Source organism: Rhododendron vialii, chromosome 4a, assembly GCF_030253575.1.
Source record: "Rhododendron vialii isolate Sample 1 chromosome 4a, ASM3025357v1".
In the NCBI taxonomy this organism is placed as follows: Eukaryota; Viridiplantae; Streptophyta; class Magnoliopsida; order Ericales; family Ericaceae; genus Rhododendron; species Rhododendron vialii.
The window spans coordinates 17,521,843-17,535,462 of NC_080560.1; the positions used below are offsets into that span (position 1 = coordinate 17,521,843).

Below are 13,620 nucleotides of genomic sequence, written 5' to 3' on the forward strand. Positions count from 1 at the left end.
GCCAAGCATATAAACAGAAATGCTATAGAACAGAATTGACCAGAATCAACCTTCCTCCCACACATGAAGTTAACACGCATTCAACTTTGTCTATAACTGGTTTTCATATGGAAGTACTTAATTGGCAGTTTTTGAGCTTTACATCTTAGAACCTGGCGGGGCAAAGCTTCCAAGTCGTCCCTCATGTACTACAATATCACACACTATAGTCTTGAAAAAATTTGTTCTAGGCCCTGACATCACTTCAACACATCTTAGTAGCATCTCAATAGTTGTTACTTCATTTGGCTTCACAAAAAATTGCTTCGTTATCAGCAAACTACAAATGAGTTAAGCATCACTCCCATTCTTCCAACTAGAAGCCTCTAATCCCCCCTTGTTGGACAACCCTTTCGGGATAACCAGTTAAGCCCTTCTGCTCCAATTATGAACAAAAAATGGATAAGGATCCCCTGACCTAACACATTTGTGCATTTTGAATTCATTAGTAAGTGACCCATTTCCATTTACCAGCACAAACACCCAAGCTCTTTGGTTGTGTTATTTCATACAATGAAGTTCTTGCTTTTCCTCTCAAAAGAAAAGAAAAAGAAAATATTGTCAATCTAATACAACACAGCCAAATAGCTACAGAGGAATATAAAAATCAGCATAAGCTCTCTGGAACAGGTGATGGTCTCTTGTCACTGAATGCTGATCGAAATTTGTCAAAAGCCCGTTTAGCGAAACAATGGGCACACCGGATGACATCCTTGCGATCCATCTTCTGCTCCAACTTGAAAAGAAAGTTCCAATCAAATGATCGTATGCTTTTTCAAAACCAGAACTGCATGATCAAAACTATTTCCCCATTTTGTTTCTAAGCAATCCACCAATTCGTTAGCAATTAAAATGTCTTGTAGTAGCTTTTTACCTCCTGTAAATGCAGATTGGACCTCGCCCACAACTCTCACAATGGTACTTTTTAAGTCAAGCTGTTAACAAAAGTTAGAAAGCATCTTCTATGTGCCCACTAATTAAACTCATTTGTCTGGAATTAGGTTTGCTCAATGCGGTTAAAAGAGGAAAAACGCCGCTCTTACCTTTGCAAGCTTAATTATGAATATGTCAAATATCTTATGGGTGTCCCTCTTAAGTTCTGTTTTCTTTTCTTTTCTTTTCTTTTTTTCTCCAGATACTAACATTTGCTCTGTGACCATTTTTCTCACATGTATCTACACTAGGAAGGTAAGAATCTTGTGTCCGTTTGGACCGTTTCATTCTGCAAGGGCTTAGATTGTAGGAATGGGAAAAAACACAAATTAGACGCTGTATTTGATGTAATCTAAGGTGTAGGTATACGTCATTTTCAGAGGCGGATCCAGTGTAGGCATAAAGGGATCACATGACCCCCCTAAAAACATGAAAATGTCCATGAAAGAAAATTGACGGCTCGAATTCACACTCCGAGTCGTCAATAATTGCCATCTTTATGGAATTTGGCTCTTTTAGTTTTTTTTTTTTGACTGAGAAAAAGGGTGGGAGGGGGCGACCAGCATAACCTCCCTTAGGCGTGACCATTGGGGCTCCCCACCCGCTGTAGAATGTCTGGTTCAAGCCATAGAAGGGGTGGGAGGGGGCGACCAGCGTGGCAACCCCTTGGGCGTGACCACAGGGGCTCCCTACCCGCTGTGGAATGTCTGGTTCAAGACATAGCTACTGTCTGTGAGGACAGGCCGTCACCACAGCACCACATAGGTACAGGATGACAAGAGAACAAATCTCTCATTTCCTTGCCACTGACAAGACTCGAACCAGAGTCTTGCTTGGGAATGATGGTGGCTTTGGCCATCAAGGCTACCACCATCGGTGGTATTGGCTCTTTTAGTTTGATGGATAGGGAAACACAATCATTTCCGTTGGAACAAAAAAAAAAAAAGGAACGGTGGAAAACAATGCCTTTTTTTCGCTTTTGTCAATGGTGTTGCTTTTTCCCTCAGACTTATTCCATGTCCTTCCAAATCCTACAAATAAACAAACCATCTATTTACTACCAACCATATATAAATAAATATATAAGTGATGCAACTTGCTTACATAGGAACAACGCAGAGAACAAGAATCTCACAACATTAATATTTTTTTCAATGGATGGTCTCACCTGACGTGGTCGATTCTCCGCCCGAGTCAATTGCCTCACCTCGTCGATTAATACCTTTATGTGCATTCGAGATGCGCCTGAGAGAGAGTGGTAGACTACGAATTTCCTGTTTTGCCATCTACTCAACAAGCAAAATAAAAGAAATCAAAAAACAATATTAAACGATGAAAACAAAGATATACGTGAAAACCTTCATTAATTAAAAAGGGTAAAAAACACGGAAGGAAATCGACACACTAAAAATGGACCTTACAGACTATATCACACATCCCACACCTCAACCACCCAAGCTTGGTTAATATAGTCTAGAGATATAAGATTGGAACTTAGAACCTTCCAAGAAATCTAATAGAATGAATGCAAAATATCTCAAGGCTGATATCAGAAGCTACAATAGTACTCCCTCCTTTCCCAAATAAGAGTTCAATAGTTCATTTTGGATTGTCCTATAATAAGTATCTATTTTGAAAACTAATGCGTAAAAGTTTGTACAATTATGATTTTATCATATTGCAAAGTTAATGGGTAAAAGTAAAGAATAATATTGGAAAGTAAAGGTAAAAGTTGATATAAAAGATCAAAGATGTAATGATAATGGTAGTGTTTGGTTGAGAGTTCAGTTTAGTTTAGTTTTGGTAGTGAGTAGAGAGAGAAATAGAGTAATGATTGAAGAAATGGGTAATGATTGGAGAGAGATAGAGAGAGATGAGAAAGTAATAATTGAAAAAATAGGGTAATGATCGGAGAAAAAAGTAGGGTAATGGTTAGAAACAAAATTAAATAAGAAGAAACAGATGTGTATACTCGAGAAGAAACAGATGTTTCTCAAACGGATGGAGTACTATATATACATCAAGTACTGCTCAAGTCTTGATAGGACGTAGAAGATGGAGTTGGAAGAAAACATCCCTGTAAATGAGGAGGGGAGGCGAGAGATTGAGAAGAAGAAGAAGAAGCTGCTGGAGGAGAAGGAACTTGGAGGAGTCAAAACACTTCCATTCATTATTTGTAAGACTTAATTTGAACTTGCTTCTTTGAACTTTTTCCCTTCTCATTTTTTCCCGTGGACAAGATTGAAAACTTGTTTTGCTGAGAGTATTAATTAAATTCGTCGTCTAATTTTCAAATTTTTATTCGGGAAGGTGAGCATAATTTGGTTTTAATTTGTTAATAAAAACTAGTTCTTGCATCCCATGGTGTCTTTTTTGAAAGTTCATGTTCATGCAATTTTTCAACTGTTTATATCTCGTAATTTTATACTGTTCTTCTATTTAACAAAGTTCATAGTGCACATAAAAAGAATTGTTATCATTGGAAAACATGTTACCCCAATGGGTTGGCCTAGTAGTCAAGGCCTGAAACTCAAGAGTTTACTCTCTCATAAGCCCCTAGATTCAAAATCTCTGACGTGCTATTAACTCCTTTGGAATCAATCCATAGCTCGGGTTTTAATTAACTGGAACCCCCGCAAGTGGGCGGTGGGATTGATTATAAGGATTAGTCAACGTGCATGCAAACTAGTTAGGACATCTGAGTTATTCAAATACTGAAAAAGCATGACCAATTTATATTCCGTCAGGATAGAACGAGGGGCAATTGGCAAACGAACCGGGACAGAGGGAGAATTAACGAAACTAGTTCTTGTTCGTTCAAAGGAGTGTTTATGTTGCTCTAGTTTCAAAGTTTTTGAACCAATTTTCAGTTTCCAGATAGTATCTGTTGTTGTCTCCGAGTAGCAAAGGATGTGAAATGATTTGCGCAAACCGTGATTTATGTAAAATATGAAATTAATTCTGTGACCGAGTGAGAATGTCCTAATTAAATTCTTGAATATTCCCAGTTTTCGTAAATACATAAATTTGAAAATAAAATGAAAATGTAAGAAGAGCTAGAACATGTTTAATAGCTAGCAAGTTTTCGTAAATACATAAGTTTGAAAATAAAATGAAAATGTAAGAAGAGCTAGAACATGTTTAATAGCTAGCTAGGCAATACTACTCTGTTTAATTTAATTGTGTATAACTTGTACTTGACACAGCAAATGAAATCTCCGAAAAATTCGCGACGGAGGGGTTCCATGGGAACATGATAACGTACCTAACACTAGAGCTGAACTTGCCGCTGGTGAAGGCATCCAACATCCTCACCAATTTTAATGGACTTGCTGGCTTCACTCCCCTCGTCGGCGCTCTCATTGCTGACTCTTTTTCCGGCCGCTTCTGGATGATCATTGCCGGTTCCAGTCTCTATGTTTTGGTACCTCTCTGTCTTCCCTCTCTCACTGGTTTCCCAATACATTGCCTGCGCTCCGACAAAGTGCTAAGATAAATTTAAATCGAACTTCAATTTTTTTCTCGAAATCCAACTTCGTGAAACAATATTTGGTGGTTGCCAGAGAAAAACTTGTCTTTTCGAAACTAATAATATTTTTGTTTTGTTTTAGTACTTTTGCGATATACCGTTCATTACAGGAGTTTGAATCCCAAACTAATAAAGAAAAAAATGGAAATAAATATCTTAAATTTGAAACATCAGGAACGTGATATGTGTGTGCAAGAGCTTATGTACGTGTGTATAGTGGTAGCAGTGATGTATTGGTATATAACTTCATATTGAATACGGATCGTGTGATTTAAATCATTCACTTTGCAAGGCTCTCTAACGATATCAATTGTAAAAATAATCAAGTTAATGTTGGTTCCATGTAGCTAGATAGCGTACACAATCAGATTACATTGTTATCTAAAAGGAATAGACAATTAATTCTCAAAATAATTATTGATGCAATGCGTTTTCTTGAAAACAAAGTAATCATCTACGTGAGTAGTCTTGTGACGAACTCCTACAAATAGTAAAATGTCTTTGCGGGCCGTCACGTGGTGCACCGAGCCATTCCACCACCACATACCCAAAATTAATTACATTAAAACCTCATGTCAATGTGTTATGGTACAGAGAATCGATCGATCTGAGTAGCACGTACTGTACCAAATTCAGGATAGCTCACAATGCTTCACAGTTGCATCAGTACTTCTTCCTTAAATATTTATGATACTCCACTTAACCCATCCTTCAAATTGTTACTACATCTTACAAAGTCAGTAAAATAGGAACATATTAGTGAAAAATACTATAATTTGATCGGATGCAAATCGATATATGAACAAGTTACATTTCTCCTTAAAATGAATAATAAAAAGAAATGTAATTTGTTCATGCTTCTTTAATTGTTAGTTGTTGGTAGGGCTGTAAACGCGCTGAGCCAAATTGAGCTTTAAAGTGTTGGACCTTAACTCCTTCAAAACTATTTTGGGCGAGCTCGAGTGAAGCCCAAATAATCGAGCTCGAGCTCAATTCGTTTAGTATTAGGTGTTTGAGCCCTAATTTGTTTACTAAAAGAGACTCTATAAACGAGCTGAGCCGAGTTTTTATCAACGATCCGAGTTACAGCTAACTCGAGCTTAGTTCGCCAAACAAACTTCAAACTCTGAACTTGGCTCGTTTATTAACGAGCAGTGTTGAGCGCATAACAAGCCGAGCCTTAAGCTACACATGAAAAGCTTGGTTCGTTTGCAGCCTTTCCTAACCAATAGGAGATGAACGCCTTAAAAAATTTCAAAATTATGTTTGCGAGCCCATGGCAGATCCTCAAAATGGACAGGTGGAGTAGCTGATCCCACCAAAACCCCCACCATTCCAATAGATTCCAATAGATTAGGTAAAAGAGCATCTTAAGTATTTTATCTAGGCAAAAATCCAAAATCAGCATTGCAGTAGGTTAGCAATAGCCTCTTTTGAGTAAAGTAGATTTTGCTCCCGTGCTTAGATAAATTTATCTAACAACTATTCACTATCTATATATTTTATTTTATTTTCTCTCTCCTCAAAATTCATCCCTGGCCCCTCTTTCTCTCTCTCCAACAAGAATAGTGAAAGGAGAAGAAGAAAAAGAAAATGAAAGAAAGTATAATTTTAATATAGAATAGGTAAAATAGATAGTATAGGTGTAGTATTGAAAAAGATATGAGTAGCTTTGACCCAAGAAAAGAAAAAGAAAAAGATATGAGTAGCTATAGGAAAAATGTGTACTGTTCACTAGCATGTTTGACTCAATTTTTGCCTAGTCTTGGTGCACTTGCTTTGCAGAGAGAAGTACCACCCATCGCCATTGAAATCACCACGAATTACACACCCGCAACCCAATCACCAGCCATCGACGCAATTCAAGACACACACACACACATAAACTAATTCAAAACCATGCAGTCATAACCACAAAAACCAGCCGGAACTACATCAAATGCAACCACTACACCACATTCTGCATTATTGTTAAATTGACATTTGATTGTAGTGCTTAATTAGCTTTGGGGTTTTTTTTTTGGTGTGTGTGTGTGTGTTTTGAATTGGGTTTTCGTATAGGGTTGCTGTATTTCTATTTCTTAGCCCACCTTCTATGAATTATGCATTCTAGTTAGACCTTCCGCTTTATCCTAATCCTAGTTGTCTATTCCCGTGAGGTTGGTTTTCGAGGTTGAGGTTGTGTGTTGAAACTGATTTTTCGTGGACCCATCGTATTAATCTAACTTTGGAAAAATAAAATTGGTGTTTGTTTACACATAGATAGGCTTTTGATCACCTATAAAAAGGGGTAATGGGGGAGAAGAGGAAGATTATGATTTATGACATAGTTGCGGTTGAACTTGGTAATCGAGATGGTTATAGAGGTGGAGACGAGCGGTGTGTCTGGTTTTTCATAGGGATTGCGCGCTTATAGGATTGCGAGTTGGATTATGGGACGGTGGTGCCATGGTGATCTGTAGTGGCAGAGCCAAAAATTCAACATGGAGGCCTACCTATTGATCGCAACCTTGAATGACCAAATTCTCACATGTCCGTTTAATTTTTTTTTTTTTCTTCCAGCATTCGACAACAATGAAAGTTACTAGACCTAAACGTCCATTCGTAAGCATCATAGTTACGAAAGGTGACTGACACAACAAAGCGCCAATGGTTGTTGGCGCCTAAGCACAAAGGAGAGGCGAGGGTCTTATTGATGCACGTTAATCTAGTCGAGCAAAAATAACATAGACAAATAATCAGAGTTCAAGAAATGCTGATGAAATGTGAGCGTATATAGTTCGGGAATTGGGTTCAATGGTTGTAACGTGAACTTTTCTTCCCATTTCATAGTAGCAAAATCTCTTTCATTCAGCATCAACATGAGATATCTTTCAGAAAAATTTGAAATAGTACAACATTTGCCGCAGGGGTTGGCTAGCCTCATCTTATCAGCAATTCTACCAGGGCTACGGCCCCCACACTGCCCAACTCAAGAGAACTGCAAGGAAGCCTCTGACTTACAGCTATGGGTCCTTTACACCTCTCTTCTCCTCACTTCTCTGGGATTGGGAGGAATCAGACCCTGCGTAGTTACCTTTGCCGCGGATCAACTCGGCATGAGCAAGAACGAAGTAGAGTCTCGGAGTTGGAATTTCTTCAACTGGTACTTTTTCTCTCTCGAAACAGCAGGGCTATTGGCTCTGACATTTGTTTTCTACGTTCAAGACCATGTGGGTTGGGGTTGGGGCCTTGGAATTCCTACTATTGCCATGGCTTTATCGATTATAGTCTTCATTATTGGATCTCCATATTATAAGAAACAGAAGCCAGAAGGGAGTCCGTTGGTTAGATTGGCTCAGGTTATTGCTGCTGCTCTGCATAAGAGGAAAGCAATTGCACCAGCAGATTCAGGACTCTTGTACCAAAATAAAGAACTTGATGCGACCATTTCTTCTAATGGAAGGCTTCTCCACACCAACCAGTACAAGTAAGTTGCTTTTCATATTTTTCCACCAAAACCTACTATTAATAGTAAATTATCTTAGTTACCAATAAATCATCAAGTTATTTAACAAATCTCTGTATGGCAATTGTTGAGAATAATCCTAATCAAGTTGTGGCTCTCTACAATAGTTTGAGCTTATCTACAAGATCATGGTGGTAAGTAATTAAATGTGGTATAAGAAACGAAAGTTTAAATGGTCAAATCCATTGAATACCTATATACCACTAGTGTTTGGTTTTCTTAATGAGTGTTGTCTGGCCATGGGAATTATAGAGGTGACTGCTCTGAGAGGAAGTTGGTATTTCCAAGGGAGTGGCTTGAATGGCAGTGTGATGAATTGGGTCTGGATAAAAAGTTGGATTATTCGCAGTTAACTTGTTGATTGCCGGGTTAAAGAAATTTGGGAATAAGGCTTTTGTGAGGGTTGTGTGGAAGAATGTTGTGCCACCATAGGTTCTGTTCTTCTGCTGGCGAAAGTTGCTACTAGGGTATTGTCTTGACAATGGATTTAGTCTGCCTGGATCCTGTGAAGTGTTACATGGCACAGAAGAGAATCTGTTGTCGATTATCTACTTTTCTGCAACATTTTTTGGAAGATTGTGCCTTGTTCCATGGTGCAATGGTGGCTGAGGCCTGTCCAGGGTGTCTCCTGGAATCTTTGAGATATAACATCTGTAAAAGGAAATTTGGTAACCTTTTTTTTTTGGCAGTGATATCGACCTTGTGGATATCAACAAATGGGTATTTTATTAAAACAAATTTAAAAGTTCAATGGGATGATGAGTTTCCTGATCAGATTAAACTCCGTGCAGTGTTTTGGGGAAAAGAGAAGTTTGCTGGCCTCTCAGTTACTATGAACGATTTCCTATTCAATATTGCAGGACTATGGTGCTTCCATACCAAGAAGGCTGGAGTGAGTAAAAGATATATAGGCATGATTATGCTTTTGCGAGGATGGGGGGTTAAGGTATCTATGTACAAACACTATATAGGAAGGAAGTAATTCGGGTCTGTTGTTGGTTAGTGGCAGATTGGTTGTTGAGGTTGTGTATCAGTTGGCACTGTTCTAACTGATGAGTTTTGGTCTGCTTTTGTGTCACATATGAAAGCTTAGTTGGAAAGCAATGGAAGTGGAGGAGGGAGTTTAATGCGTTGCTCTTGTGTTTCGGGTATGACATACCTTCCCTAATATTAGTACCATACAAACTTTTTCACCGTACAAAAGAAATTCAAGTAGAAAATTGAGAGCATCGCTATACATACCAGATTACTTTTGCAGTTTTATTACACTGGGGTATGTGCCATGATATTATTTTGCTTCGCGGTGTACTTAGTTGATATTTGAAAACAAGGAGCCAATCATGAGTATTCAGGTAGGGGATGGTGCAAAACAGTGATATAATAAAAGGTGACATGTAGCATTTTTCCTAAAATTGGAGAGAACAATATGGCTGAGTTCTGCTTTTATAAGTACAGGCAAATAGTTTTAAAAAAACTGACAATATGATTTGTTTAATTCATTCGTCTACTGGACCCATAAATTTTTTTTTTTTTTTTTTTGAGATATGAAGTTCATCCTTTCTGCATCACGAATGAAACAGTTCATCTTACGTACAATATGTTAACCGTCTTTATGCTCATGCTTCTAGATGGTTTGACAAAGCTGCAATTGTAACCGTTGCTGACAAATCAGACTCGAACCCACCAAATCTTTGGAGGGTCTCTACAGTCCACCGCGTAGAAGAACTGAAGTCCATTATCAGAATGCTACCAATTTGGGCGTCTGGAATATTACCTATCATTGCCTATTCCCACCAGGGAAGCTTCAGCATTCAACAGGCTCGCACCATGGATCGTTCCATCTCCCCCTCATTAAAAATACCTCCAGCCACCATGTCTATCTTCCAAATCCTTAGCATTCTCATTGGCCTCTTACTATACGAGCGGCTATTTGTCCCTTTTGCCCGTCGTTTCACCAGAATTCCTAGCGGAATCACTACCCTACAGAGAATGGGAATAGGGTATGCGATCAATGTTTTCGGTACCCTTATTGCAGCTATGGTGGAGATGAAGCGGAGAGGAGTGGCGACGAATCACAACTTGTTAGGAAAACCGACAGCCATTATCCCAATCAGTGTGTTTTGGTTGGTTCCTCAGTACTGGATCCATGGGATGGCTTTGGCTTTCGTTAATGTTGGGCGAATTGAGTTCTTTTATGATCAGTCGCCAGAGAGCATGAGAAGCACTTCCACGTCCTTCTTTTGGATAGCAGTAGCACTGGGGAACTACGCAGGTACATTTTACTAGTACTCATATCAATGTCCAAAATTATCTACGCATATTTCCGTAACAATCTTATCAGGTATGTGTGATTCCTTTTGGAGGGAAAGGTAAATCAAGGGAAAAACTTTTACTTGGTCAACGGAAAATGAGTTGATCTTGGCTTCAAATGTTTTCCACTTCTTGAAGGAGGAAGAAATATTTTCTGGACCATCACCACAACCACACCCCCGCAACTACCACTCAACCACAGCCACCACCGCCACCCGCACCACCTTTGTCGCCACCACTCACCAGCATCACTAACACAGTCAATAGACTCAGTACCAGTACTATTGTTTTTATCGTTGCAACCAAAACCAATAAAATTGTTTTACGTGGATTTTCTTCAGCAGGAAAATATTGTTCAATTACCAGAATGGGTATGTGTTTCCTTACAGGTACCCTGATGGTATCATTGATTCACGACTACACGGGAAAAGGGGGAGGGAGGAATTGGATTCCCAATCGAAACCTCAACAGTGGAAGATTGGAGTACTACTACTTGTTTGTGTCTGGACTGCAAGTTGTTAATATGATGTATTATTTGATATGCACCAAATTTTACATTTACAAGGCCTTGGAAGAGGTAAGTGAAGGAATAACGGAAGGAAGAGCTGCGGAGTTACCTACCGATAAAAAGACACCATCTAAATCAATGGCTGAATGGTAATGACAACTGAAAAAACCATGAAATAATGACGAAGATGGAATGGTAATGACTACTGAAAAACCATGAAACAATGACGAAGCTGGCCGGAATGGTATTCGACGCTAATAATTACTGGTGATGGTCAAGTTACTTTCTCCTTATATTAGAAAATTATGGTGTAATGGTTATGGCTGATCACGGAACACAGCAGTGACAACATAAGTAAGTATATAGTCCTTTTGCAATCAAGCTGTTTGCAGGTCAGATTGATAACAAGCATATGTATATCTATCTTAGTTCTAGCCTCGTGCCTTTTGAATAAAATAAACACCTGTCAATTGTGCCTCGAAGATAGCGCAGGATACCGTTTAACTCCATTCCGTTATAGCTTATGATTGGACAAGAACTACATCTAGCCAATAAATTGACTGAAAATGCAATTTCAGCCCATGTGCATTAGCCATATACATAAGAGCACCGATTGCACTCGAGTAGGGGTTACTTTAGAATCAACGATTTGTTCATCTTCTTCTTGAGGATGAAAAAGATCTTTGTTCACATCAAGTGATCGAACAACCGTCAGAAGGCTTAAAGGAAGAGAAGAGCTTTCAATCAATTTTTTCAATATAAATGTGTTCCAAAATCACATTAAATGACATGCGATCAATTTATTTTTTGGCATGCTAGCTTGGTTCTCTAAATTAATTGAAAAATGAACGGTCACAATAATTGAAGTGGGCTCTGGAAAAATGTTTTGTCAGTTTGAAATTGTATTTTCCAATCCTTTTGACAGAGTCTATTAAGTTTGGAAAAGTAAGAGAGGGAAAAGGAAAACACAGCTTTATTAGTTTCTCCTCTTAAAAAAACTTAACTGTAAAATTTTTTTTACTGCTTTCGCTGTTCGTATTTTTTTGTCCTTAATAAAAAAATTATATTTTTTATAACTTGTTTTTGACTCTTTGGATATGTAAAGAAAAAAAGCATTGTTTAAGCACCTCTTACAAAAATTCACTAAAAACAAAAAAAAAAGTTATTCGGAAAGTAAAATAGTCAGAGTAAAGCCAAAGCTAGCTAATTTTTCCATTTTTATATTTGTTCAATACTATAATTTTTTATAATTCTTTTTGTACCCTTAGTTTTATTCGGTTTTTTTTTTTTTTTTTTTTTGTGATCGCGGTTGAGAAGTACTCCTAATATTCAAAAAAAAAGAAGAAGAAGAAGAGGAAGGGCGGTTAAGAAGGAGAGATAGAAGCCCTCTCTCTCTACCAACTCTCTCTCTATCCAGGTGATTAACGTAGGGCTTTTTCCTTGTCCGCCGCCACCAACATGGGGGAGGTGCCCTCCTCCCCCATGTCCAATCTCCTCTCCTTCCCCTCTATCTCTCTCTCTCCTATCCTATTCTCCTCCGGATCGCGCCTCTTTTCCTCTCTTCTGTTCTCAATGGGGTTCCGCCCTCCCCGACGTGGGAGGGTGTGGCGTTTCGCCTCCATTGGTGGTCTCTTGATTCTGTCGGAATGCCTAGCGGTGTGGGAGCCTCAATTGGTTGTTTGGTGGTCTGTTTTGGTGGCGGTTGGTTCGGACAAAGCCGGCTAATGGCATAGGCAGGAGAAGCACGGGCTTCGGGCCCCCAAAAAATGTTAAAAATGAGAGCCTCAAAATTCTAGGATCCCTATATATATGTATGTACATATGGTCCAAAAAATTTTTTGCACTAAACCTTCTTTACACAAAATAAGCCCAATTGAAATTTAAGAGTCACAAATAGGCTCAAACGGTAGAATTCCTCATTAGAATCATTGCGACGATCGAAACAAAAGAAAAGAAAAAGAAATGCCAATTCAAGGGATAGAAGAATGCATGAGCCGATCCAAAAAAGAAAGAAAGAAAGAAACTTTGCTTCATGCTTGAGTGAGTCATTGGTGAAGCAGCTTAACTATAGAGACTTAATTAGAATGTTTGCAGCAACAAATGTGAGAAGACTAATTTTCAAATGATAGATTTTGTGGTATTATAGTAGTTGCATTTTTTTTGGATAATTATATGCTTCTATTTTGTAATGGGTAAATCTTTTGTAATTATTAATTTTTTTTTTGTGAGACTTTTTGTAGACCACTTTTGTATGAAAAATATATGGAGGCCTCATTCAAAAGGTTCGCTTCCGACCTCCAAAACTTATGAGCCGGCCCTGGGTTTGGATCCGGTGGTTGTATAGGTGGAGGGCGGTGGAGCGGTGGTGGGGTGGTGTCCCGTTAGTTTTGTTTTTCTATTTTTGTTTTGCAGGTTTTATTCAAAACAATCGGTGAAGATTGCGGAGTGTATCGGCTATGGTTTTCAGTCCGGTGGTGATGAAGTGGATGTGGCCCCCATGGTGGTTTTGCTCAAGTCGTTTTGCATGCCGAAGACCAGTCGGCGGCCATTCCAAGTTCTCCTCCAGGTGCGGGGCTGGCGGTTCATCATTCCAATTTTTTGTTGTTGTTTGGTTTCTCCGGTGGTGCCGAAGTTAGGTTGGGGCAGCTGTTTGGTGGTGGTGTGCTCCCTTGCCTTGAGTGTTGTGTTCTTCATTGTCGTAGGCCAGTTTCCGCCGCCGGTCTCTAGATCTAGGAGGGGTCAGCTCAGCTTAACAATGAGACTAGTTTTCCAATGGTTTGTGCAGTGGTGGAG

At 38.9% G+C, this 13,620-nt stretch overlaps 1 protein-coding gene across 2 annotated transcripts; it reads left to right on the forward strand.

Annotated features, from left to right (window-relative positions):
- Nucleotides 1-2,967: 2,967 nt before the first annotated feature.
- LOC131322248 (protein NRT1/ PTR FAMILY 3.1-like) lies at nucleotides 2,968-11,309 on the forward strand. Of its 2 annotated transcripts, none has more exons than XM_058353498.1 (6): nucleotides 2,968-3,148; nucleotides 4,179-4,396; nucleotides 7,411-7,970; nucleotides 9,638-10,281; nucleotides 10,709-10,985; nucleotides 11,032-11,309. In XM_058353498.1, the coding sequence occupies exons 1-5, from the start codon at nucleotides 3,028-3,030 to the stop codon at nucleotides 10,978-10,980; spliced, it is 1,815 nt and encodes a 604-aa protein (XP_058209481.1). In that variant the 5' UTR covers nucleotides 2,968-3,027; the 3' UTR covers nucleotides 10,981-10,985; nucleotides 11,032-11,309. The 2 variants fall into 2 exon arrangements, with proteins under 2 accessions (XP_058209481.1, XP_058209482.1); XM_058353499.1 differs by having other exon boundaries at nucleotides 10,709-10,971; nucleotides 11,018-11,309.
- Nucleotides 11,310-13,620: the final 2,311 nt, after the last annotated feature.